The sequence below is a fragment of the Emys orbicularis genome, chromosome 24 (genome assembly GCF_028017835.1).
Source record: "Emys orbicularis isolate rEmyOrb1 chromosome 24, rEmyOrb1.hap1, whole genome shotgun sequence".
In the NCBI taxonomy this organism is placed as follows: domain Eukaryota; kingdom Metazoa; phylum Chordata; order Testudines; family Emydidae; genus Emys; species Emys orbicularis.
In genome coordinates, this window is record NC_088706.1 from 14,443,138 (window position 1) to 14,470,703 (window position 27,566).

General features: G+C 53.5%; 2 protein-coding genes across 7 annotated transcripts; one reads left to right on the forward strand and one right to left on the reverse strand.

Annotated features, from left to right (window-relative positions):
* The first annotated feature begins 828 nt into the window (after positions 1-828).
* NR2C2AP (nuclear receptor 2C2 associated protein) lies at positions 829-11,950 on the forward strand. The gene is made up of 6 exons (XM_065422221.1): positions 829-867; positions 2,830-3,074; positions 3,762-3,852; positions 4,299-4,404; positions 10,594-10,661; positions 11,334-11,950. The coding sequence occupies exons 2-6, from the start codon at positions 3,034-3,036 to the stop codon at positions 11,448-11,450; spliced, it is 423 nt and encodes a 140-aa protein (XP_065278293.1). The 5' UTR covers positions 829-867; positions 2,830-3,033; the 3' UTR covers positions 11,451-11,950.
* A 2,940-nt stretch (positions 11,951-14,890) lies between these two features.
* RFXANK (regulatory factor X associated ankyrin containing protein) lies at positions 14,891-27,200 on the reverse strand. Of its 6 annotated transcripts, none has more exons than XM_065422055.1 (11): positions 27,036-27,200; positions 26,221-26,312; positions 25,170-25,414; positions 24,105-24,188; positions 22,363-22,443; positions 20,747-20,812; positions 19,496-19,596; positions 17,027-17,152; positions 16,138-16,204; positions 15,725-15,805; positions 14,891-15,297 (listed from the first exon to the last, which is right to left on the reverse strand). In XM_065422055.1, the coding sequence occupies exons 3-11, from the start codon at positions 25,309-25,311 to the stop codon at positions 15,239-15,241; spliced, it is 807 nt and encodes a 268-aa protein (XP_065278127.1). In that variant the 5' UTR covers positions 25,312-25,414; positions 26,221-26,312; positions 27,036-27,200; the 3' UTR covers positions 14,891-15,238. The 6 variants fall into 6 exon arrangements, with proteins under 6 accessions (XP_065278127.1, XP_065278126.1, XP_065278130.1 ...); XM_065422054.1 differs by having other exon boundaries at positions 25,170-25,417; XM_065422058.1 differs by having other exon boundaries at positions 24,105-24,185; positions 26,148-26,312.
* Positions 27,201-27,566: the final 366 nt, after the last annotated feature.

Here is a 27,566-nt window from a genome sequence, read left to right on the forward strand (position 1 = left end):
CTGAGGCCAGGCACCTCTGGGCCTGGCGGTTCAGAGCCCGGCACGTCCGGGCCTGGCAGTTCAGAGCCTGGCACCTCTGGGCCTGGCGGTTCAGAGCCCGGCACCGCTGGGCCTGGCGGTTCAGAACCCCAGCACCTCTGGGCCTGGCGGTTCAGAGCCCGGCACTTCCGGGCCTGGCGGTTCAGAGCCCCGGTGCCGCTGGGCCTGGCGGTTCAGAGCCCCGGCACCTCTGGGTTTGCTGCATCAGTTATGAATGCAAAAAAATTAGAGGAGTCCCACTGTCCCAGCACCTCTTTCATTACAAAGTAAGCCCGGGTCCCAGGCTTGCTCAGGCTGTGATAGGGACAGAGCAGTATTAGGTGAGCTGTGAGTGGTCTAATGCCTAAAGCGGGAGGGGTGAGCCAGGACTCTTGGTTCTAGTCCCACCTCTGACAGCGTGGCCCTTTTGGCAGGGGTAGGAGGACTGCGAACCAGGACGCCTGGGTTCCTTTGCTAGCTTTGCCAGGGGAGTGCTGTCTAGTGGTTAGCGCAGGGGAGTGGGCACTGGGACCCCCGGCGGGGGCTAAGAGTCGGGGCTCCTGTGTTCTCCAGACTAGCTGTGTGACCGCGGGGAGTCACCGGGAAGGCAGGGTTGGAGCCCCCCACCCGGGCTCGGGGACAGAGGGGCCGAAGGGACCCGAACCGGCGCAGCGCGGCCCTGACACGGGGCGGTGTCTCTTTAAGAGGCCCCGGCAGCCCCAGGAAGCAGTTCAGGGCTTCCTGAGCAGCCCAGCTCCGCCTTGGCCGGTGCGCGCCTCCCCCCGGCAGCCGGCCCATCTCCCCGGGGCGCACGCGGGGGCGCAGCCTGCAGCGCGCTCGGGAGCCGGGGTAGGTCCGCGGGGGCGCTTCCTTCTCTTCTCCCGGCGGCTGGGGGCGCTGCTGGGGCAGGACGGGGCCCCCAGCGCGGAGCTGTGGAGCTGGGAGCGGGCTTTGGGGACACCCTGGGCGGGGCGCGCGCAGCCAGAGGAGACCTTTGGGGTCAGCTCCTCCTGGGGCCCTAGAACTTCCCCCAGGCAGATCTTCTAGGAAAACATCCTGAGCGATTTAAGCATTGGCCGTGATGGAGAATCCAGCCCCCACCCGTGGTAAATTACACTGGTTAATTCCCCCCCTCCCCCAATCAATCTGCGCCGGATTCAGTCGGAAGCTATGTCTACACTAGCACTTTTGTCGGTCAGGGTGTGACTAAAACATCCCCCCCAGTGACATAAGTTTGACCGACGGAAGCACCGGTGTGGACAGCGCTATGTGGGTGGGAGATGCTCTCCTGTGGACGGAGCTCCAGCCGCTCCTTGGGGGTGGTTTAGTTTAAATAGAGCTCTCTCCCGCCGGCGGAGAGCGGCTCCACGGGAGACCTTACAGCGACAGAGCTGCAGCAGTGCGGCTGTAAGGTCTGTAGTGCAGACATATCTCGCTTCAACTTCCAGCCCTTGGTTCGTGTGTTAGATCTTTCCCCGCTAGGCTGACGAGTCCGTTATTAAATGTTTGTTCCCCAGGTAGATAATGACGCACTGGGACCAAGTCCCCCCCCTTCACCTTCTCTCTGTTAATCATAGAATCATAGAATATCAGGGTTGGAAGGGACCTCAGGAGGTCATCTAGTCCAACCCCCTGCTCAAAGCAGGACCAATTCCCAACTAAATCATCCCAGCCAGGGCTTTGTTAAGCTAAATAGACTGAGCTCCAGTGGAGTATTTCGAACCCTTTCATCTTTCCTGTGACTCTTCTCTGAGCCCTCTCCAATGTATCAACCTCCTTCGTGAGTTGTGGGCACCAGAACTGGACACAGGATTCCAGCTGCGGTCGCACCAGCGCCAAATACAGAGACAAAATAACCTCTCTGCTCCCCTGTTTGTGTATCCCAGGATCGCATTCGCTCTTATACCCACCGTGTCAGGACGGGAATCCAGGGTCAACTGATTATTCACCATGACCCTCAGATCTTTTTCAGAGTCCTTGCTTCCCTGGATAGAATCCCCCTCCTTACGCTTGGTATTGATTTTATGTAGAAGGGCTCAGAGGCTGCGGTGCTGGGCAGCAGGATAAAACCCAAGTCCTTGATGCCAAACCCCTGGGGACTCTCTCAGAATGACTGCGCTAGGAGCTGTATTTTCCAGTTTGGGTCTGAGCCTGAAAGTGGATTGGGGGGGGGGGGGCATTATTAGTGTACATTACATTGGTGTCCGGAGATGCCAACTGAGAGCGAGCGTGGGGGTGGGGGGAGTTAAGTGTGGGCAAGATCTTTCCAGACGTTTTTGAGTTAAATGAACACTGGGATGGAAGCACTCCAGTTCTCTGCTTGGAGGAAATAGTGCGTGGATTGTTAACATTCTCGGGGTGATCTCTTTGCTCTGGAGGGGACACACTGCAAGAGGGGCCAGGTTTTCAGCCTCTGTTTGTTTTCATTCTGCCTCCTCTCATTTTCATGCAGTCTGTGATGAACTGTTTTGTTCAGGGGATGTTTTAATCTTGTTTCTGTTTGGGGGTTGCAGATGGTGGGTTGGATCAAAATAGGATCTAGGCAAGTGCCTCACAGGGGCCCCAATCTCTGCAGGTGGGCCCCTGTACTGCTTGCAGCCCCACTGACTTCAGGTTCTGCCCTTTGCAGGACTGGGGCCGTGGTACTGAGCCAGGGTGTGGCAGCATCTGCAGCGACCCATACGGTACTGCACCTCATTCCCGACCCCCCAGCCAAGGCACGGCTGGCTGGCTAAGGCTGCTCTGTGCATTGTGCTACTTGTCTCCTGGAGTCTCTGTGACTGATTCTGGGGAGCATTTCCCTCATTTCAGGACCCGGGGTCTGTGACGTTAATCTTTCAGAGCAGCGCAGAGAACGGATCCTCTTTCCCCTCTGAACCCCGCAATTCTGCTGCGGCCCCATTACCAGGCGCCCCTCCATCGCAGGCTGCACCTGGGTGCTTTGGCACCAAACCTCATCAGTGGAGTGTGCTGGGGTTGCCCTGGCTGGAGAGGAGCAATACTTCCAGCAGCGCCATGCCCACGGCACCCTTGATCTGCAGGGAGACTGTGAGCAGGTGAGTTTTCCTTTCTGCGTCCCGAAGAACCCACTGCCTGAATTTTTCCAGGCTGTAGTGAACTTGTCCTGGGTGGATGAATCACAGTGGGGTAAAATCCCGCCACCCGTGAGAGAATGAGCTCTCGGGGGGGTTGGTTTCCCCTGGACCTGCTCTGGGTCAGAGCACTCACGGAGTGTGGTTTATGTGTTAATGCCAGCAGCTGGTAGGCTCTCCACACACAGGGCTGAAGCCCCAAGGAGCTAAAGGACTGGGAGAGGCTCATGTTGTTACCACCTGGCGGCTCCCCGCTGCCCTGAGTGGAACAAGTGTGATGCTCTCAGCCTCGTTCCTGCTCAGTGAACGCTCCTGAAGCCGGTTGTTACCGGGGTCGGCTCCTGAACTCCCCTCCCCGCCGTCGGAGGGGCTCTGAAGGGTCGGTGTTGTGAGGGATGGGGGGCGGGGGCAGCTTGTTCTGCACCTGCTCTGGGGGACTTCAGGCTCCGGGGCGGCGTAGTTGGCGCCTTTCCCAAACACCCGGCACCATCTCAGCCTAGTCTCATTGGTGCAGCGCCGTTGTTAGAGACGCTCTCCCGAGAAGCCTGGCCTTGTGTCTGCGGACACCAGGGCTCACCGTGGGAGTGGGGCGCGCTCTGTACTAGGCGTCAAAGCCCCGTCCCCTCGCGACTCTGGTTTCTGTCTCTGCAGAGTGAGCTCCGTGCTCAACCGGGACGCCAAGCAGTTTGGGAAGAAGCACATGTTCGACGGGAGTGAGGAGACCTGCTGGAACTCGGACCAGGTGAGCTGCACGGACGCCCCCTGTGCTTGCTCCGTCGGGGCAAGCATGGAAAATGGAACGGTGGCACGTCCACCTGCTGGAGCAAACGTCCCGTCTGAGAATCAGGGAATCGGGCTCTACTGGCCCAGCTTACGTGCGGGCTATTGCTGAGCACAGAATGGCTGCCATGCTTGCCTCCCCGCGCCCGGCCGCTGTGCCATCGCTCCGCAATACTGCATGTGCCAGGCGCTGTGCACTGCCCCAGTGCTCTGCTGTGCCCTAGCTCCGGCTACACAGCGCTGGCCCTGGCTAACCACGGCGGGGGGCACTTTAACCGGTGCTCACTCCCACCTTTACGGGCCTTACAGGGCTCCCTGCAGAATCCGCCCTCGCTGGGTGTAACTGGCGGAGTGGCCCCTATGGAAAGCTGACTGTAACCTGTGCTCCTGTTTCATTCCTGGCTGTAGGGCTCCTCCCAGTGGGTGATGCTGGAATTTCCACAGACTGTCAAGGTTTCCCAACTCCAGATTCAGTTCCAGGGTGGATTTGCGAGCCAGCTGTGTACACTGGAAGGTAAAGAGCCTCCCCAGCTGGGGAACAACGTGCCGCATTCTGTGCCATTCGTTCATGTCGATTGCAGGGTCTCTTTCGGGTATTGGAAGGGCTCTAATGACGGGACAGAGGCAGACTGGGGCTCAGACGACGTTCTACTGATGCTGCGGCCAGGCCAGGTGAACTGAGACAAGAACTAATCCAGAGAAAGATCTGTGGCCGATGCACTGCTATGCAGAAGAGCACTTGGCAGTACTCCGCTGCCTTTCATGTGAAAGCACCTTGCCAAAGAGCCTGCGAGACACTGGCTCGCAAATCCACAGCCCAGCGCGTTCACTTCTGCAGCTCGATGGGTGGCTTTGTGCAATGCCTGGCAGGATATCCAGACGCAGAGGATTGCATTGAACTACATGTTACAGTATCAATTGTATTTAATTCAGCATAAATCTCTGTAGTGGAATGTCTTTCCCCAGGGCTGGGGTGTGGGAGAACTTTGGTCCAATTTGAATTCACAGGGCCTAGACTGATCCCATTTTATAACCAGGAAAACTGAAGCCCAGAGAGAGAAACCCTACACTACGAGTTTAGGTCGACTTTAGCTGCGTTAAGTCGACTTAAGCCTGGACACGTTTACACGACGAAGCCCTTTCTTTCGACTTAAAGGGCCCTTTAAACCGGTTTCTTTACACCACCTCGACGAGGGGATTAGCGATAAAATCGGCCTTATGGGGGTCGGAATTGGGTAGTGAGGACGGAATTCGACATTAGTGGCCTCCGGGAGCTATCCCACAGTGCTTCATTGTGACCGCTCTGGACAGCACTCTCATCTCAGATGCACTGGCCAGGTAGACAGGAAAAGCCCCGCGAACGTTTGAATTTCATTTCCTGTTTGCTCAGCGTGGAGAGCACAGGTGACCATGCAGAGCTCATCAGCACAGGTAACCGTGATGGAGTCCCAGTCCCAGTCTCAGGATCGCAAAAGAGCTCCAGCCTGGACCGAACGGGAGGTACGGGATCTGATCGCCATCTGGGGAGATGAAGCAGTGCTGGCCGAACTCCGAAACAGTAAAAGAAATGGCAAAACATTAGAAAAGATCTCCAAGGCCATGAAGGACAGAGGCCATAACAGGGACGCACAGCAGTGCCGCGTGAAAATTAAGGAGCTAAGGCAAGCCTACCACAAAGCCAGAGACGCAAACGGAAGGTCCGGGGCTAAGCCGCAAACATGCCGCTACTACGAGGAGCTGCATGCCATTCTAGGGGGTGCAGCCACCAGTAGCCCAAGCGTGTGCTATCAGTCCCTCTCTGGAGACAGGGAATCGGGTTCGGCGGACGAGGAAGATGAGGATGGAGAGAACATCATAGATAGCTCACAGCAGCAAGGAAGCGGAGAAACCAGTTTCCCCAACAGCCAGGATATGTTTGTCACCCTGGACCTGGAACCAGTAACCCCCGAACTCACCCAAGACCCTGTGGGCACACAGGGGACCTCTGGTGAGTGTACCTTTGTAAATATTACACATGGTTTAAAAACAAGCGTGTTTAATGATTAATGATTAATTTGCCCTGGCAATCGCGGCCAGTACAGCTACTGGAAAAGTCTGTTAACGTGTATGGGGATGGAGCGGAAATCCTCCAGGGACATCTCCAGAAAGCTCTCCTTCATGTACTCCCAAAGCCTTTGCAAAAGGTTTCTGGGGAGGGCTGCCTTATCCCGTCCGCCATGGTAGGACACTTTACCACGCCAGGCCAGTAGCACGTAGTCTGGAATCATTGCATAACAAAGCATGGCAGCGTATGGTCCCGGTGTTTGCTGGCATGCAGACAACATCCATTCCTTATCGCTCTTTGTTATCCTCAGGAGAGTGATATCATTCACGGTCACCTGGTTGAAATGGGGCGATTTTATTAAGGGGACATTCAGAGGTGCCCCTTCCTGCTCTGCTGAACAGAAATATTCCCCGCTGTTAACCACGCGGTGGGGGGGAGGGGTGAAGTGTCCAACCCAGAGAATTGGGTGTGTGGGGGAGGGGAGTTAGTTGGGTTTGTGCTGCATGTTAAACCTTAAACCTCAGCCCCTCCTTTTACATTGCAAACCCATTTTAAATGGCCAACCCAACGGGTGCTTGGTATGGTTAATGAGAGCAGTACTGTTTTAAACCATCCCCACTTGTTAACAAGGTTAAAAAAGCCCAAAGACTGTGTCTTACCATGGCTGCCTGCAAGCTGAAATCTGTGGCCTGGCACTGCGTGAGTGATCTCTCACACCAAACCGGCAGTCCCTCAATGTAAGAGGAAAAATGCGACCTTGTAACGAAAGCACATGTGCTGTGTGATGTGAACAGCAAAATCTAACGTGAAAGAGTGTACCCATTGTTCTAAAAAATGTATCTTTTTTAAACAACTCTCCCTTCTCCTCCACCAGCTGCAAATGTTTCACCTTCACAGAGGCTAGTGAATATTCGAAGAAGGAAGCGAAGGACACGTGACGAAATGTTCACTGAACTACAGACTGCCTCCCACGCTGACAGAGCACAGCAGAATGCGTGGAGGCAGTCAATGACTGATTTTAAAAAAGCCCAATATGAGCGAGAGGAGAGGTGGCGGGCTGAAGAGGAGAAGTCGCGGGCTGAAGAGCAGAGGTTGCGTGCTGAAACGCGGGCTGAAGAGGAGAAATGGCGTCAGCTTGTACTCAGAAAGCAAGAGTCGATGCTCCGGCTGCTGGAGCATCAAAGTGATATGCTCCTGCGTATGGTTGAGCTGCAGGAAAGGCAGCAGGAGCAGAGACCGCCGCTACAGCCCCTCTGTAACCAACAGCAGGAGCAGAGACCGCCGCTACAGCCCCTCTGTAACCACCAGCCCTCCTCCCCAAGTCCCATTGCCTCCTCACCCAGACGCCCAAGAACACGGTGGGGGGGCCTCCGGCCACCCAATCACTCCACCCTAGATGATTTCCACAGCAATAAGTTTTAAAGTTTTAAAGTGCAGTGTGTCCTTTTCCTTCCCTCCTCCCCCACCCATCCCGGGCTACCTTTGCAATTATCCCCCTAGTTGTGTGCTCAATTAATAAAGAATGCATGAATGTGAAGTAACAATGACTTTATTGCCTCTGCAAGTGGTGCTTGAAGAGGGGAGGGGAGGGGAGGTTGGGGTGCTTGGTTTACAGGGTAGTAGAGTTAACCGGGTGCGTGGGGGGGGGGGCTGCGATTTCATCAAGGAGAAACAAACAGAAGTTTCACACCATATCCTGCCCAGTCACAAAACTAGTTTTCAAAGCCTCTCTGATGCGCACCGCGCCCTGCTGTGCTGCTCTAACCGACCTGGTGTCTGGCTGCGCGTAATCAGCGGCCAGGCGATTTGCCTCTACCTCCCACCCCGCCATAAATGTCTCCCCCTTACTCTCACAGATATTGTGGAGCGCACAGCAAGTAGCAATAACAATGGGGATATTCTTTTCGCTGAGGTCACAGCGAGTCAGTAAGCTGCGCCAGCGCGCTTTTAAACGCCCAAATGCACATTCCACCACCATTCGGCACTTGCTCAGCCTGTAGTTGAACAGGTCCTGACTCCTGTCCAGGCTGCCTGTGTATGGCTTCATGAGCCATGGCATTAAGGGGTAGGCTGGGTCCCCAAGGATCACGATAGGCATTTCAACATCCCCAATGGTTATTTTCTGGTCCGGGAAGAAAGTCCCTTCCTCCAGCTTTTGAAACAGAAGAGAGTGCCTGAAGACGCGAGCATCATGTACCCTTCCCGGCCAGCCCACGTTGATGTCGGTGAAACGTCCCTTGTGATCCACCAGGGCTTGCAGCAGCATTGAAAAGTACCCCTTGCGGTTTATGTACTCGGTGGCTTGGTGCGCCGGTGCCAAGATAGGGATATGGGTTCCGTCTATCGCCCCACCACAGTTTGGGAATCCCATTGCAGCAAAGCCATCCACTATGTCCTGCACGTTTCCCAGAGTCACTACCCTTGATATCACCAGGCCTCTCATTGCCCTGGCAACTTGGATCACAGCAGCCCCCACAGTAGATTTGCCCACTCCAAATTGATTCCCGACTGACCGGTAGCTGTCTGGCGTTGCAAGCTTCCACAGGGCTATCGCCACTCGCTTCTCAACTGTGAGGGCTGCTCTCATCTTGGTATTCTGGCGCTTCAGGGCAGGGGAAAGCAAGTCACAAAGTTCCATGAAAGTGCCCTTACGCATGCGAAAGTTTCGCAGCCACTGGGAATCGTCCCAGACCTGCAACACGATGCGGTCCCACCAGTCTGTGCTTGTTTCCCGGGCCCAGAATCGGCGTTCCATGGCATGAACCTGCCCCAGTAACACCATGATTTCCACATTGCTGGGGCCTGTGCCTTGTGAGAGGTCCATGTCAATTTCCTCATCACTATCGTCGCCGCGCTGCAATCGCCTCCTCCTCCTCAGCTGGTCCTCCTGGTTTTGCTTTGGCATGTCCAGGCTCTGCATATACTCCAGGACAATGCGCGTGGTGTTCATAGTGCTCATAATTGCCGCGGTGATCTGAGCGGGCTCCATGATCCCAGTGCTAGCTATGGCGTCTGGTCTGAAAAAAGGCGCGAAACTAGTATCTAAAGACCAGGGGAAGAAGGGAGGGAGGGAGGGAGGGAGGGAGGGGCGGGCGACTGACGACATGGCGTACAGGTACAGGGAATTAAAATCAAGAAAGGTGGCTGTGCATCAGGGAGAAATACAAACAACTGTCACACAGAATGCCCCCCCCCCCAGAGATTGAACTCCTAAGCCTGGGTTTAGCGGGCCGTTGATTTGACGGAGGGAGGGGGGAAGGAAATGAATAAAACACAAATCTATTTTTTACATCTTAAGACGACAGTGCAGCATGACTGATAGCCCTCGGCATTTTCTGGGTGCTTGGCAGCCAATACTTGGCAGCAAATAGTATACTACGACTGGTAACCATCATTGTCCAACGAGGACGGTTAAAGGCAAGGGGTTGCTGCTGTGTAGCAATGTAGCCCCACGTGTGCCAGCCACATGTCTGCCAGCACCCAGATCGCCCTCGGCCTTTTCTGGGTGCTTAGCAGACAATACTTGGCAGCAAATAGTATACTACGACTGGTAACCATCATTGTCCAACGAGGACGGTTAAAGGCAAGGGGTTGCTGCTGTACAGTAGCCAGAAGGCTCGGTAAAGGCGCTCAGGCTACAATAATCTATGAGCATTTCAGGCAACCTCTAAATTTACTTGCTTTCAGACCTGAGGAAAGCTCTTCTTTCAGATCTGCTGAGCACCCAGATTGCCCTCGGCCTCTTCTGGATGCTCAGCAGACAATACTGACAGGACGGTTACCAGTCGTAATAAACTATCTACTGCCAAAAGGCAAGGGGCTGGTGCAATGCAGCCCTACGGCTGCCAGCCCCACAGCTACCAGCATCCCGAGCGCCGATGAAGGCTACTACTCATGCTGCACCGTCTACCGCCAAAAGGCAGTAATCTGCTGCTGCTGTTTAGCAATGCAGTCACACGTTTGCCGGCACCCGGAAGACATATGGTGACGGTGAGCTGAGCTGAGCGGGCTCCATGCTTGGCGTGGTATGTTGTCTGCACAGGTAACCCAGGTAAAAAGGCGCGAATCTATTGTCTGCCGTTGCTGTGACGGCGGGGGAGGTGCGTGACGCAATGTACCCAGAACCCCCCGCGGCACTGCTTTGCATCATTCGGGCATTGCGATCTCAACCCATAATTCCAATGGGCGCCGGAGACTCCGGGAACTGTGGGATAGGTACCCATAGGTACCCATAGTGCAATGCGCCGGAAGTCGACGCTAGCCTCGGTACTGTGGACGCGGTCCGCCGACTTCATGCACTTAGAGCATTTTATGTGGGGACACACACAGTCGGCTGCATAAAACCGGCTTCTATAAATCCGGCTTCTATAAATCCGACCTAATTTTGTAGTGTAGACAAGCCCAAAGTGGTTTGTCTAGGCCAGAGCAATGAGGGCTATACAGGTACCTGGACAGATAGCACTGTAGAGATTAAGTGTCAGAACTAGGAATGAAACCCAGTTCTTGGCCTGACCCCCAGTCCTGTACTAAAGCCATGGGGTGGGATTTTTCAAAAGTGCCAAAGACAGTTGGACGTCCAGTTCCCAGCGTAGATCCAGTGATTCTAATCTAACTCTGCAGCCAGCACAGACATTTCCATCCTCTCCTCTTGCTTCTCAGGTGGCCGAAAAGGGGAAGAACTTGTGAAGATATCAGACTTCTACCCTGAAGACATCAATGCCCTGCAGATATCCTTCCATTCTCACTGGGGGCTAGGTCTGCTCAGCGTATGCGCAACGTGCTGCAGGTGGCACGTGACCAGGATTCATCACCAAATTTGGTCCACGGCTAGGGCTGGGTACTGACGGGGAGTGCAGCGTGAACGCTGATCCATGACCCCCACGGGCTAGGTTAGAATGGCTCTTCCATAGAGTATACACCCAGAAGGCACCGCTGTGATCACCTGGTCTGACCTCCCGTGTGGCACAGGCCATAAGACTTCCTTGAATTAATGCCAGTTTGAAGTCGAGCAGATCTTTTAGAAAACCAAAACCAGCTTGGTCTTAAACCTGCCGGGGATGGAGAATCCACCGCAGCCCTGCATACGTTGTTTCAATGCTGCACAACGTCAGCAGGGCAGGGTCTGTGTAACCCGGGCATATCGAAAGGCAGGTGGCCGTAAATCTGTTGGAGCAGGTGCTGGATGGAATCCTTGCACTCTGTGCAGTTTGCGGGAGGGTACCAGGGAAGCTGGGGGGGGTGAGATGAACCCCCGTTTTGGTGAGAATATAGCGTGTGCCCTAGCTCGCTACCTGCATTGATTGGGTTGTGCTGGGTGAGTGACTCTCTTGCTGTATTGGAAGTTGTGTGTGTGTCATGTACCCCTCTGCCCTTGTTTCTTCCTTTACTGCTCCGTCCACAGCTTCAGGACAGAAGAAACAATGCTGGATAAACTGAAAATCACCTTTGAGAACAGCACGGATTTCTTCGGGAGAATCGTCGTGTATCACCTCAGCGTCCTGGGGGAAAAGCTCTAACCTGGGACAGAAATGGCAGAACAGCAGCCCATCACCCCGAGTGGGTTTGTTCCCCTGGTGTTTGATCAGCAGCACTCTGCCTTCCCACCCTGTCTGATAGGGCCCGGTGGCATGAGCTGGCATATTTGCCTTGGCAGACAGCACCTCTTACGAGAGAGGAGAGATGCCAGACTTGTTCTGCAATCGAAATGTAGCCACTTGGAAGTAAACCAGGAAACGCTCAGAGAGAAAACAGCCGTGGGCATTAACAGAACAAGGCGGGGATCCTGGCCCCCTCCCCACCCTGCTGCGGGATCTAAAGCCCCCGGAAGCGCACCGTGGCGTTCATGGGCTGTCCGCATAGTGCAGACCAGTGCATGACAAACATGGCGTATTCTAGTGGCTTGTCACGCGGTGAAGCTCATGTTTAATGGCTGAATAAATGCTTCCCGCCTCCCGGCCCACGCTGGATTTGGGGCAAGCGAGTGGGTCTGTAGAGATTAAACGAATCACATACTGAATTTGGAAACTGCCTCCTTCCCCCCAGCTCGGGCCCACTCTGCCCATCCAGTGGGGTCACAGAGGTGGCAGCTCCAGGCTTCGCTCAGAAAGTGGTGTTGAAGAGCTGGGAAGTGTCTGTTCCCCCAGGAACACCTGCTTCCTCAGGGCTCCTGCTCTCAGGGCTGCAGCCCATGAAGCCTGGTGAGTTTCAGACCCTTGTCAGGCGGGAGAATTCCACTCCGCCCTTTCCCGGTAGGGTGAGGCCTGAGCTGCTCCGGCAAACTGACCAGCAGATTTAAATTGCCTTCGGTCCAGCTGGGGAGGGTGGTAGTTGCCAGGGGACAGCTGGGATCATGCACTCGAGGGCTTTCAGAGGCAGTGGGGATAATCCTGCTCCTACAGGAGAGAGAACTATGAAATATCATGTGGCTGCTTCCTCCAAGGTAGGACTAAGGGTGCCCGTCAGAGCTCGCCTCAAGCCCCTAACACTCAGCTGTGCTGGAGAATGGGGCTAGCTGCCCTTGCCTCTGCAGGGGGCGAGATAAGACCCAAGTTATCTGAAGTATCATTAACACCTACATAAAAACACAATCAGCCAACAGTCCACTCGCTCCAGGCCTTTTACTTATGGGGGAGACAATCCCACTGAGCCCAACGCCCAAGGCTGCATGCCCCAAAGCACCCTTCCATCCCCAGGCAGCAGTGGGGCAACGCACGAGCTACTGACTGCCTGCGGTAGCTCGGCCCATCTGCACGCAGCGTCTGAGCTGTTCAGTAAAGTGCTCGAGCGACTGTAAGTGTAAGGAGCAGACGATTCCCCTGTTGATTTTTGTGGGGGGGTCTGATTCTGGTACCGAGCCCAGCCCCCCTCACATAGGCCAGATTCCATTAGAGCTCATTTCTAATCTAACCCCATTTAGACCAATCACCCTATACCAACCCCTTTTCCACTTAGCGCGCTCTGCGTTTCTGTTATTTCTTTTTTAAATAAGACGACAATCCCATTTCTCTAAATACGCTCTCCCGAAAGCATCGTTGTGTAACTTCAGCTTTCAAAGGAAAAGCGATAAACTAGCCACCCCCATCCTGTAGAATAGTCGGGTTTCTGGCTGTTTTGGTTTCGCCATCATTAATTAAACACTGTAGTCCCTCGGTTAAGCAAGGCAGTGTGCTAGTTATGCGCCAGAAGCTCTCCAGTCTAAGACAAGTTAGGTTTCTTTGCGTTCAAAGCTAATGGCTTTGCATAGAATTCAGCTGGTTTCTCTTCTAACTGAAGTCCCAGCTTCGACTGCAGCTGGCAGAGGGTGGCGTTGCACACAAGCATGGACCAGGCCATGGCTACCTATCGACGTGTCTAGAGCACCTTAAACAGTCTCATGCCACTCATGTGACATGGGCTGCTGCAGATGATGCCCAGGTTCTGGGCCTGGGAGAAGCCAGATGGGCTAGGGAAGATTTCCACGCAGCAATGGGCACTTAAGGAGAAAATGCGGGAGCTCAGCTTGGACCATGTGGACTTTAACAGTGGTGGCTGGATGCTGTTGATGAGCGGACAGAGCCGTGCGCAGCGATGAGCCAACTGGACGGCCGGAGACAGTGTGTCTGCAGAGGGCGCCCTAGGGGGCCTGCACAGAGAACTAAAGAGGGGAGGTACCTCTGACCCCAGCACTGAAAGGGACGAATGGAAAAAGGGAGACAGCTGGTGGGGAGAGTCAAGAGGGGCGGTGGTTGATGGGGGAGGCTAAAATAGGAATGTGGAAAGGAGTGGAAGTGGGGGGGTGGCAGGTGATGAACAGGAAAGGAGCGTCAGTGCTGGGGGCATTTGTTGAGCTTTTCCGGGAAGAAGCTGCAGGGGGAAGGAAGCTTTGAACAATGCTGCAAAGATGCACCATGGTCACTGGAGGGGGCCAGGCAGAAACTGCTGCTAACGCTCCCTGCAACGTGCTTGGGGTGGCCACAGGATTGACCCTAGCGGGTTCACCAGCACGTGCGTTGGTCCCATCCGTCCGACCCAGCAGCCCGTTCGGGAAGGCGAGATGGTGGCTTGCTCACCGGGGCTGCCCTGCAGGCCAGGGCAGCACAGCGGCTCAGGGCTTCCCTGGGATCACTCAGGGATGCCTTGTTTTAATCACGGTTGAACTAGAGCGGGTAACTGGCCCTTTAAAGAGGTGAGGTTTGAAGCACATGCAGCCTTGGCGAGGGATGGGGGGGGCGGGGCGGGGGAGTGACCTAACCATCTACTAACATGTGAAGGGCATAAACCTCAATGAGTGTCATGGGGGGACTGGCCCTTTAAGGAGATTTGCAGCCCCACCTGTAACTAATCAGCTGCCTCCCAACTGATGCTGCAAGGGCCAAAGATCCAAGCAGCACCTTTCTCCCCTCCAAAGACACAACAGCTGCCAGGGAGGAACCTGCGTGAATAACAGTTGCTGAGTGTGACCAGGGTGGAGGGAAGCCCCTAGACTGAAGAGGCTGCTTGTGGGACATGACTCCCAGCGCTGCTGCCTGTTCTGTCTGCACTGGGAGCGAGGGTAAGTGCAGCAGGGTGGCATTTTCAAGCCCTACGTGGCTGGTCTGAAGAGCCAGGTGAGGGGGGCTCTGGTTAGAGCAGCTCACAGAGTTTAGCCCGGGGCGGGAGGGAATTGTCGAGCAGACGGTCTCCCCACCTAACCTGCTTCCACCAGAGCTCGCTGCAGTATGCTCAGCATGCTGTACACGGACCTGAACTCTCCCTACGCCATTGCAACAAGCATGGTCAATGGCCGCGGCGTGGGCCGGGGGAAGAGGGTTGCCCCAGCAGGGCAGACTTTCAATCCCCCCATGGCCTCCCTTTCGAAGGCGGCAGGGTTCACCCTCACCCCATCGGAAGAACAGGCAGCACCCCAAAGAGCATTTCTCTGAGCAAGCCCCAGTTCCCAGCACAGCCCCACCCCGCGGCTACTGCATTCAGGCAGGGCTGCTTTAGGCACCATTTAATACACACACACACAGAGGGGGCAGAGGGAGGCGGTTTGCAGTCTTGTTCGCAGCAGAAATGCAGCTACCTGGACAATTCAGTGTCTCGCTGTGTGTGGGATGCTTCTCCTTTGCCACCTGCTTGGAGAGTAAACAGCTCCTCCTCCATCAGGGATTTCCTCTAAAGCTCCCTCCACACCCGCTCGGCAGTGGCAGCACACATCTGCTGCAGGAGTGTCAGCCCTTGGAAAGAGACAGCGCGTCTGGCCACCTTGTTCCCATGCAGCATCTGGAGAGCTGACGGAGACAGCAAAGCCCTGCTTCTTTCAGCCAGGGAGCACGAGCCAGCGTCACTCCAGTTTCTTGGTCTGAAACAGCTTGAGGATGTGGTTCTCAATAACCTGTTGAACTAATGGGCACAAAGAGAAGAGACACCAGTAAAGTTTCAAACAGGCACAGCTGGAGTGTGGCCAGCCTATATGCGCTCCCCACATGGCAGCAACCATTGGGGTTTCTTAGTCGTTCTGCTTCCAGTATCCCCTTGGAAGTGTGCAATTTAGATTTGTTTCTGTTTGGCTGACCACGTACTGCACCCAACCCCTCCCTGGCTTGGCCCCTGTGAGCAGCTGGGTGTGAGCTGTGCTGTGTTAATGCCCTCTCTAGAGAATCTGATTTTCTGGGCCAAATTCAGCAAGCAGGAAAGTGGGACGATCCCGTGTCCGTGCAGTTTAGGGAATGCCACAGGTGGCACTCAGCACTGAGGAACCGTACTGGAGCGGGACAGGGTTCGGGTCCAACCCCCCCATTCTAGACAGTCTGAAGGGCAGGACACTTGCCTTTCTTGTGTCCCAACGCCACGGCCAGATCCATGGGGGTGTAGCCGGAGTCGGCTTCTGTCGTCAGATCAGCACCGCGAGCTGAAAGCAGACAGGAGCACGTGCTCAGGGGCAGATTCCTCTCTGCACAGACAGCTCATCTCACTCTACTGAGCAGCGGGCTCTAGGGCCTATCTTGGCCATTCCATGCAGAGACCCAGAACAAAAGGTGCAAGTGCTGGAAACTCACTGCAGCTTTGGGTCTCGGGAGCCCTGGCTTTGGCCCATCTGTTACGTGCTACTATTTGTCGAGGGATGCACGTCACCTTCTGATACCCAAATAACTCCATGCCTCTCCCCACATCAGCGCTTCCAGGCAGCGTTCGCAGTAAACAGGCACTTAAAAACCAGCACGTGAAAGTCTGTCTCATTACCTAGTAAAGCCTCGACACACTTCACGTGGTTGCCACGCACGGCATACAGCAACGGGGTGCCTCCGTTCTGCAGGGAGACAGGAGACGGCAGCCCTGAGAGCGCGCCCCGAATTTCACCCGGACGCCAAACGCTCAGGTACCATCAGAACTCAAAGAAGTTTCACAGGGTGTCGTGTGGCAGCTAAACCGAGTCAGCAGCTGTGGGGTGAGCTCAGTTGGCCACCCGGCTCCCACCGCCCACCCGCCATAGCAGCGCCCCGAGCGAGTCGCAATGGAAGAACGGTGTAAATGAAGGACTCGATTCTGCCGCTCTTCAGGCTGAGCGGGGAGCTCTGTCTGAGAGGGCGAGATCTCAGAGGCCCACCAGGCCTGCTCTTGGGCCACGGCTCGTGGCTGTGTCTCTCTGGGCTGGCTGGAGCTTTGGTTTTGATTTTTCAAGGCTCTGCATTCTCTGGAGCTTTAGGTGGGTTAGAAGTTTACTTTCAAAGTCATTTTATTTCTAAATGCATTGGCTTGTAGTTTGTAAACCACCCCAGAGAATGAGCAATTGCCTCTCTGAAGGGGCCACTTTAAAGTCTCCTAAGTTCCCCAGGGCAGGCAGTTCACTAAAGAACTATCTCCACCAGGCAAACCATTTTGGCTGGTCCCTGAAGGGGGCATTCAAGACACTGCTGGTCCTATGTGGAATCTTAACTGAAAACAGACCAACGGGCTTGATGGGGGGCCAATGAATTTCTCCCCAGCTTGGCATCGGTGTTTCTTTTTAAAATTAATTTCTTTAACCCCAGTCATAAGCAGGATATTTTTTAAAGCCAACCTTTAGCAACAGCAAAAGCCCAGGATGGCTGTTGCAGGGAGTGACATTGGCAGGAAGCACCAGTGCATTTACCCAGTCGTATATATTGATATCTACGTCTCTTTCCAGCAGCATGGTCACTATATCGGTGTATCCTCCGGTGCTGGCCAGCGACAACGCGCTCTCCCGCTCCTTGGCCAGTACGTGGGGGTCCGCACCCTGGGGCAGGACAAGGGGGAAACCAGCAATGCAGAAGAAAACAGGTCACACACAAGTGCACTGGGATGGTCAAGGCTCTGTTCGCTCATGGTTACCGCTGCGTGACGTGCCACTTCACTGGCACGCGCATGCCCAGGCTTATCCGCTCACCTGAGCGGCTCCAACTCACAGAGGTATTGTCCGAACTCTGAGATCAGACTGAACGGTCTGGCCATTGCTTCCCAGCATGCCGATTCTTTTCTGTGGGGCAGAAACGACGAGGGCTTCCCACCCCCCCCTTAAAGAAACTGGATATTGGAAAAGCCCCACGCAGCTACCGAGGCCTTCCCCCTACAGTATAGGTCATTCGTAGGTTTATAAATTTCAAGTCCCAAAGGGACCACCGTGATCACCTAGTCTGAGCTCCTGGACAGCACGGGTCCGAGAACATCTCCAAAATAATTCCGAGAGCAGATCTTTTAGAAAAGCATCCAGTCTTGACTGAAAACGTGTCGGTGACAGAGAACCCATCACGACCTCAGTAAGTTGTTCCAATGGTTAATTACCCTCCCTGTCAAAAATGTACGCCTGATTTCCCGTCTGAATTTGGCTAGCTTCTACTTCCAGCCGTTGATTGGTGTTCGACCTTTCTCTGCTCGATGAAAGAGCCCATTATGAAATACAGTCAAAGCGGTATTATCCGGCCCTGTGCCATCCAGAAAGCTCTATAAACCGGCATTTCTAATCTCCATAGAAAGTCTGGTTTATAGTCCCGCTTGGCGCAGAGCTGGCAGGCTCCCTACCTGGCTCCACATGGCTCCCCGGAAGCAGCGACCTGTCCCGGCTGCTCCTAGGCGGAGGAACGGCTACGAGGGGTTCAGAGTGCAGGAGGGGGTGCGGGTGCTAGATCTGTGGGGCGCTCACCTTGGGCGGCTCCCCGCAAGCAGTGACCTGTCCCAGCTGCTCCTAGGCGGAGGCGCGGCAGGCTGCTCTGCCCCTGCTCTGCCCCAGGTACTGGCTCGGCAGCTCCCATTGGCCAGGAACCGTGGCCAATGGGAGTTGCGAGGACAGCGCCTGTGGGTGGAGGCAGCGCGCAGACCTGCCTGTCGCACCTCCACCCAGGAGCAGCTGAGACAGGTCACCACTTGCAGGGAGCCGCCCAAGGTGAGCGCCCCTCGGATCCAGCACCTCGAGCCCCCTCCCGCACCCAAACTCCCTCTCAGAGCCCGCACCCCCTTCTATGCCCCAATCTCCTGCCCTGCATCCAAACCCCTCTCTCTTAGTTAACCAGCACTTTTCACTTACCAGCACCCCCTATTCCCCCAACATGCCGGATAAAACAGCTTTTACTGTATTTGTTTCCTGGGTAGATACTTAGACTGTGATCAAGTTACTTCTTAACCTTCTTTTTGTTAAAATAAATACATTGAGCTCCTGGAGTCTATCACTATCAGGCAGGTTTTCGAACCCTTTAATCATTCTCGTGGCTCTTCTCTGAACCCTCTGGGGTAGCAGCTTCCCCCTCGATTAAACACCCCACGCAGCAAGGAATTTTGCTTTGTCCAGAAGCTAACAATAAACCCTCCACTGCTTCAGGACTGTAACTGACATATTTCTAAAGGCCCCAATCAAACGAGGGTGCAGCCCGAGGACAATGCAGCACGGAGTAAAAATACTTGGGCAAAACTACGGGTGGATTATGCAGCCCAGCGATAAGGCAGATCTCAAATGACCAATATGCAGATCTTTAATTACAAACAGCTATTGCGAGTCGCAAGATAAGGCTCTTTAAGCTCCTGACTTAGCCTACAGATGGCTTGATCAGAACTGTCTGATAACTGATGTTACATTAACCTTGCAAAAGTGTTTTTCTATCTGTTTTGTTCCCCTGGAAAAAAAACCAGCTGCTAAATCCATCAGTAAAACCACCCTTCTGTGACGACCTGAGGTGGAGATTGGCTGGCTGGAAATCCGAATTGCCCTGGGGTTGGCAGAGACTTTTCAGCGACAATGATCTTGCTGTCAGATTGATATGGTAACTAGCGCAATGGGAAGGGGCGGCGGGGAAGAGAGAGGGGTGCTCGAAGCGTAGGAGCAAGTTTTGTGACCCGATTTCCAGGGTTAAGTCCAACAGAGGTGGCCCCTTCATCCCTGAGGGGCTGGGGGAGAGCAAGGGAAAGCGCTTTGCTTTGTTCCATCAAAACATGGCTGACTAAGCGGAGCGGTTGCCAGGCGCAGCTACGCTCGGTGCTGTGTGGCCAGGAGAGCTCAGCGCAGGGCACTCAATTTGGGGAGAAATCCAGAGGGGCATCTTCGCCCAACCACCAGCCAATATAAACACCCAGGCTGGCGCTGGGCTCTTACCCAGTCGAGCAGATGACGGACTGTTTCAATCTCCCCGAAGGCAGAGGCCCAGATCAGAGGAGTGAAGCCTCTCTCGTCGGGCTTGTTCACCAAGTTCTCCCCTGAGCAGACAAGAAAAAAGAGCCTTGTACATACGGACCATCCACCATTTGCTCCCGTGGTTACAAGAACTCAGCCTTCAGAGGGCTTTGCAGTCATAAGAATATTCCTCTCCACCCCCTGGTTCAGTAGCATTAGCTGAATTTTGCACATGGGGAAACTGAGGCACGGACTGGTGGCATGACTTGCCCAAGGTCACAGAGCAGGAGAAGAGGTCAGAGGGGTTCCTGGCTACCACTCCTATGCTCAGGCCGCATGTCACCTGTCCCCCACTGCTTCCAGGGGAGCATTTGTGTCCTTAAAAAAATTCAGTGCTCCCAAAGAGAGAGGGATTTCCCAGTTCGCTCGTGTACCACTCTGTGTGTTGCTCTCTTGGGCCTGGAACACTGGCTCAGAGCCTGGCCCCAGGGAGGAAGGGAACAACAAGGCTCCAGGAGGGATATGGGGGAAGGAAAACAAATCAAGAAGCAAGAAGATAATGGAAGGAAAATACAAAATGAACTTTAGAGAAGAATTGGTGCTACGAAGTATGGGAGCACGACCTGATCCCTGGGGAAGAAGGGGTTAATCTCAGCCTCCCCTTCACCTTGCACAGAAGCAGGCTATCTACTGGCTGCTTGTGAGACAGAGGTTGGCCGTTATCAGTGGGGAAGAAGAATACTACCCTGTTGGTCCTCCAACCAGAGGAGTCTGGGGTTGTGTGAACTGGGCTTGGCTTCCAGTTAGAACTAGCCCCCCTTGGGGAAAACCTTCTGTGATGGCACCTGGGGTTTGTTCCTGCTGAATCCTCACAGCAGGACACCAGGTATTCAGTGCAATAAATGCAAAGGGAAGGCTGGAGCTGGGGAGAGGCTCTGACCTTGCAGCCCCCGCTGTGGCCCCCCTTGGCAGTCTGAGCATTTGCCATGTCTCTAGTCTATCACACAGAGCCAGACGTCACCAGGCAGCTCCCTTGTGATCGAAATGCTATAGCTGTCACGCTGCCTACTCCAGGAGAGGCCTCTTGAAGCAACGGAGGAGACCAGCTAGGTACGTGCTTAGGACTCTGTGCAGCCATTAAAGTTCTACATCAAAAACTTAAATTGTCCCTAAAAACCAGGATAAAGTGGGGGAAGGAGACGGAGAGACAGACTTGAAGTTTGATGCACGCACCTTTTCGGAGATACTCTTTCAGCTGACTGAGTTCACCCTGAGCAGCCAACTGGTGGATGGACAAAGCTGGTGTTGGAAAGGAAACAAAACGTTAGAATTACATCTTTTCGTATTTGCTGTCTGGAGATACAGGTAAGTACGTGTACAGCCTATGCAAGATCAGGGCTGGCCTAAGCAGGCAGCTGCATTATGGCTTCACATTCTCTGCTCTGGTGGGAGCGTGGGGTAGAATCAACTGAGCCAAAATGGGTGAAGTAGGAGTTGGGTTTTTTCCTCCTCACTAATCCTGCTCAGAAAACTTGCTCTCACTGAAACGGGATAAAATAAGAAACGTTATTGGGATAAAGATCACATCTGTAAAAAAAAACAAAAAAACCCCCCAAACCCCTTACCTATTAATAGCTCTACTCCCAGCCATCACACCAAAAATAATTCTGAGATGCAGGGGAGGGGTAGCTCAGTGGTTTGAGCATTGGCCTGCTAAACCCAGGGTTGTGAGTTCAATCCTTGAGGGGGCCACTTAGGGGATCTGGGGCAAAAATCTGTCTGGGGATTGGTCCTGCTTTGAGCAGGGGGTTGGACTAGATGACCTCCTGAGGTCCCTTCCAACCCTGATATTCTATGATTCTATCCCATTGGAGGACTTCCTACTGCATCGAGTCACTGCAACTCTTCACGCATATTAGTTAGACCCGTATTTAAATGTCTGCCGGACTGAGGCCTTGGCCTTTCACCCCCAGTGCTGCTGCTTGGCATCCATTTGCACAAGTAGCCACAAACTGACTGTCTGTAGCTAGTTTTGCGTTCAAGTTCCTCTGCACTAGCACTGCCCTGCAATGTTGGGGGTGCAGGAGCTGCAGGGATGTTCACATCTAAACAAAAACAATCACGGATTTTTGGTTTTTTTGTTTCATACAAACATTTCTACGTTGACATTTCGGTTTGATACACATTTTGTTTTTAAAAATGTATCTGTTCAACCTAATCTTTAACTAGCTGAGCGTCCCATTAATACGAGGCAAATACAAACAACACAAATACAATCAAATATCCGACCCGATCTTGTCTGAAAGATTTACAACAAAGTTCACAGCAACTGGGGAGCTAAAAAAAAATGGGGAAATTACACTTTTTTCCTACCATCACTTACCAAGCTAGTTGTTTTAAAACTACCCTGCTATTTGTTAACTAGTGCAGGAGAGGAGCACCGACATATCATTAAAACAAATGGGATGCAGTAAAAATGCTCTGGGAACAATTTTACTGTAAGAGGGAGATACAAGGACAATGTTCTGCTGGATGCCCTGATTAGCACCCCATTGTGGAAACATCGGCAGTGCCCCATGTGACTGGCAGGAGAAAAGGAGGAAGAGTGAACATCTACTGGTGTCTTAGCTGCAAAAGCTGCTCTCCCTGGCTGAAAAACTTGAAGCTCCCCCCTAGTGCCGTGTGTCTCAATGACCGGTCCCGGAGATCTCCCTGACACAGTTTAGGAAGGCAGCAAGCTGGTCCCTGGTATCAAAAAGGTTGAGGGACACTGGCCCTAGAACACAAGCGTCTTTCGCAGCGCAAGCGGCACCTCTGAGCGTGTGATCTTGCAGCCCTGTGATACTCACTGTCGAGGGTTGCTGGGAGGGCAGAGACCTCGTTGCCTCTCTGTCTGTTTGTCAGGGTGGTCGAGTGCTTCAGGGACGTACCTGCCTCGTTTAAAAAAAAAAAAAAGCGTTGAAGTGGTGACATGTTGCAGAGCAGAACCGGGGTAGTTCCACCTGGGGGAGGTTCTACCAACACAGAAATCTATCCCGCAGGATTCTGGGACGGTCACCATGAAGCCTAGAACGGCCGAGTCAGCGTGAAGCGAGGGGAGCAGCTACAAGCGTCGCTGACGACTCTGTGTTTGGAATATCGCCAGGGTCAATCGTCCATGGGGCTCGCGGTTTGTTACCACCCAGGAAGGTCTCAGCCATTCTGACTTTACAGATGACACCGGGGGACAGCCCGGACATTCAGCCACAGTAAAGCGTGTATCTATGCCAAAGCAGGAGTCCTAGACCATTGTGGAAGTTCCCTGACTCTCAACGTTCCTTTGCTGTTCGCAAACAGCTGTGAAACCTGGGGCATTTTTTCCACAGGACCCCTGCCTTATTCACTGCACAGGCTGGATGTACTCGGGTTGTGCAGAGGAGGCTGTTGTCTGTAAGGCCCCTGTCTCATTTGTTGCAGAAGCTGGCAGGTGTGCAGCGAAGGAGGCAGGGAACTGCAGGAAGAGCACGCAGGGTCTCATGGTTAAGGTGGTCGAATGCAGCCCTGGAGAGCTGGATTCTACCCCTGCTTCTGCCACAGAGTTCCTGTGTGATGCTGGGCAAGTCACTTACATCAGACTTTACGCGGGTGGCCACTAATTGCGCATGCCTCGTTTTCTGGAGGCCCACTCTGACCCCCTGGGGTCTGACATACAGAAGAGCTGAAGTCAATGGGAGCTGTTCTTTGAACGTCTGAAATGTTCTTTAATGCTAAGGACTCTGACAAATCAGCCCTCGCCCTTTCAGATTGGGCACCCACAATTATTGGACACTTCTGATCCTATTCTCTCTGTGCTTCAGTTCCCCATCTGTACTATGGTAACAATAATCCCCTCAGCTCACAGGAGTGTTATGTCTGTAAAACACTCCGATGCCATAGTGAAGAGTATTGCAGAAAAGCCCACGAGGAAATTATAATTCTGTAGTCAGAGCAGGGTTTGAATAGTGCGCAGTAAATAAGGCCTAGGGCCACACACCGAACAGTGAGAAGAAAACAGAATATTGAATAGCTGCTCATTCGTATAGCACCACCCATCCTGAGCACTGCATGAGGCAGGGTTTCGGTGTTAAAAATAGCATGTGATCACGTCATTAAATACTGTGTCATAATGCACACGCACACGGCAGGCCAAGTTAGGTTGCACAGGCAACCGTAATTCTGGCATTTCCTAACTTCTGAAAGCTTGACTTTCTAACCTGAATGTTTATTTACCATATTTTAATGCAATTTCCTAAGGTCTTTAAAAAAGGAAAACGTGGAAAAATTAAAAAAAAAACAAACACCCCAAAAATCCATGATCTTTGGATTCACAGCACAGTCCTCTACTATGTGAACTAATGGAGTAACTGGCAGCAGTAGAAGCTATTATCTTCTATGTGGCCCTGCCCCTAGAGGGGGACAAGACTCACACTTTGTTAGTGGGATTCACAGATATTTGCTGAACACCAAAGAAATGCCAAGACTCCGAAGTCTTGGATCACAGCCTTTCCCATGAGTGTTTCACAGCAGAAGTTGTGCCTCTGAGAATGTGATCTTGCAGCCCTGCGATACTCACTGTCGAGGGTTGCTGGAAGGGCAGAGACCTCGTTGCCTCTCTGTCTGTCTGTCAGGGTGGTCGAGTGATTCAGGGAAGCACCTGCTTTGTTTATAAAAAAAAAAAAAAAGTTAAACACTGGTTGAGAAGGTGAGTTGTTTCTTGCTGAAGAGCAGAATCTGGGCTAGTGATGTTTCCCAAAAAGGGACTGATACTATATAACATAATGCAACGAACAAGGTTACACAGCACCCATCTTCCAAGCACTATACGTTTACTAGCTAACCCTTAGGGAATAAATAAATCTTCCTCCCTGTTTTACCAAGAGGAACCAGACTGGAGTTTAAGGCCCAAATCTTCAAAAGTAGCTGTCGACTTTTGGATGCCCAACTTGAGATACCAGGGCCAGTGCCACTCCATTAGAAGTTGATGAAGGCTGCAGCGTGCAGTATCGGTAAATGCTAGGCCTGTGGGGTCTCAAACAGGACACCCACAAACTGTGACATTCACAAATCCGTGACCACTTTTGCTATCTTTGACCTGAGTGACTTGATCAAGGCTGCACAGAGCTAGGATTAGAATTCAGGAGCTTCAAGTTCCCAGTCCTTTGTTCAGTCCTCTAATAACACAACCCACGTGTCCTGACCCCCATGCTCCTGCTCCAACCACAGTAAACTTTGTTGCTGCTTCTCACTCGTACCTTTGTGGAACAGCTGTCCCAGAGGCTGAGGGTCCTTTGGGTGCTATTTGTGCACTGCTTGTACGAAGGCACCACTTACTATCCATTTGTTCCTCAGTTATTTGAATGATAGAAGTGGGTTTAGTTCACAGCGGCTGGCCAGAGTCCCCCTGGGGTGGGCTTTATAAGCCCAGGAAGTATGTAAAGGGACGGGTTAATAAAGTGGCATGGAGATAATCAGCCATTCCAGACAACTCTTCCTACACTCCCTCTTCTCTCCTAAGATCACAGCGAGGGATTTTCCTCTGCTGCTGGGTTTATCTCCCACTCATGGTGCCCAGTGACTAACAGCTTCTGGATCCATTCCTCCCAGCCATTCCCCACCCCGTCAACCCCAAGCAACTAACCAGTTTGCGCAGCAAGGCCTTGGTCAAGATCTGGATTGGCATCGTCCTGCATGCCTGGATACAAATGCAGACGCGCTGTCGCTGAGCTGTTCTGATCCCCACCAGCAGCCTTGTCCAGATCTCCTGGTGGGATATCTTCCATCGTTCAGCGTTACACTCTTTCAGGCGCTTAGTGGTGCTTCTGCTGCTTACAGAGCCCTCCGTAGAGGGGTTGGTGACTGTTTTTTCGCCTTCCCTGGATACAGCTGCTGTTACACAAGGAAATATTAAGGATGGGAAAGTAACAGACAAAATATCTTTTACAGAGATGGACATAGACCTATGTATGCACACTCCTACCACGGAATGGGCTTCTAAAGAGCTTGACCAGAGTGAAACTCCCAGTGGAACTAATAACTTATTAAATAAGGCAGGAGCACAGCTGGGGATTGCAGGGTATATGCTGCAATTATGATTAAAAGTGGATCTGTTCTGCAGAGCCTGTCTGTGGGCATAATCCAGAGCCAACTGAAATCTAGAGGAGTTCTGGCACTGGTTTAAATGGGATTAGGGTTGGGATATATCAGAGATTTGTGTCTGAACACCCGCTGGTGCACTTCTCCATGCCAAATCACTTGCTCTCGGCACTGAGGCTTGAGCAAGTCAGTGTCGATCAGAAACTCAGAGTTCATTTGTGAAGTCCTATTACGCTGATTACTATCTATGTGTAGTGGTAGCTGTGTGGCTCCCAGGATATTAGAGACAAGGTGGAGTAGGCCATATCTTATATTATAGTTGGTCCAATTAAAGATATGGCCTCACCCACTCTGGCTCTCTAGTTACTCTCTAAGATACTTATATGGCTCCCATTACTACAGTATGTGAGCACCTCACTATCTTTAAATGCACTTTCTCCCTCCCCCCCATGCTGAAAAGACATGCAATTCATCCCATTATACAGATGGGGAAACTGAGGCACGGAGAAGCTAAGCGACTTGCCCAATGCCACGCAGGAAGTCTTTGACAGAACTAGGAATTGAACCTGGGGCTCCCAAGTCCGAGGAGTCAGTACCCAAAAATCGGACTCTCAGGATTTCCAGCTCCAACCATCAGACACACTTTGGCCTCTTGCACTGAAGAGTTGACGTTAGTTTCCTCAGGCCCCTGTAGAAATGCTTCTAGGTCAACCCAAGAAATCACCAAGGGAAGGAAAAACCTTCCAATGGTAACAGTTGAGTTTAACGGCACTTTGCTAGCAAAACACCCAAGTTGTGCAAAGCCTGGACCCCAATCCTAACCCCTCCCCTGGGCCAGCCCCTGCCTGCATCTTAGGCCCACATCAGACTTGCAGAGGACACCAGTCAGCGGGTCCCAGCCCCTGGGGAGGCGACTCCCAGCCCAGATTGGCTCAGTGCCTCTCTTGCTGGCTGGGTTCATGGGGAGCTGTTGGCTCCAGACTCTCCCCCCGCCCCATTGCAGTAACTTGCAAAGCCTGGTCACGCAGCCAATCCAGCTGCCACAGGGCAAAGACTCCGCTAATGGGGATGGTCCCCTTGGGCATGTGGGCACCTGTTGGCACATCCCACTGCAAGGGGGCAAGGCAGGGCCTAGCGGGGCTGAAGGCAGCATGAGCAACGTGGGCATCGCCCTCTCCTCCCCCTCCAAGCCACAGCCTGGCGAGCAGCACCAACTTCTCTCTTTGCATCCGCTCCCCAGCGACCTTTCCCCACCTGCTGCCCTGTCTACCCGCCCCTCTGGCCAGGCAGAGCCCCGCGCTGCCCCCGCGGCTGGGGGGCACCCACCGCATCCTTGCACCCGGCGAGGCCAGCTGCCCCCCACCCCTTCCTCACTCCGAACTGCAAGTAACTTTGTTGTCCCACAATGCACCTGAGCCCCGCAGCAGCGGCTGCTGGTGCAGAGCCGGAGCCCGCCTGGCCCTTTAAGAGTTCCGTTGGGGCTGCAGTGGGGGGAGCAGCTCTGAGTGGGGCGCGTGCATTGCAAAGCTGGGGGGCGCGGGGAGAAGGCTGCTCTGCCCCGGCTTGGAGCCCCTATCAGCTGACGCGCGGTGGGACGGGCTTCGCACACAGCCTGGCTTTAAAGGGACAGTCCCTCTCTTTCGGACCTGGTTACGCAGCCCCGCAGCAAGGGGTGACAGCGGGGTTGCCATCCGGCTGGAGATGCACAGATGCCAAGGGTGTGTGTGGGGGGAGTTTATACGGGCAGTGGCCAGACTCGCCTTCCCCCTTATTGCAGGGTAGGTCTGTGGACTCTCTGGGGGTGCAGATAGGACCAAATCTGGACTGATGATGGGCCCTTATTAATGCTTGAACTGGTGCGGTCTGTGCAAACTGCCCGGAGAGCTCAAACCAGATTGATACAAACCCAGAACCCAGAATCTGTCACCTGGCTTATTGCTGT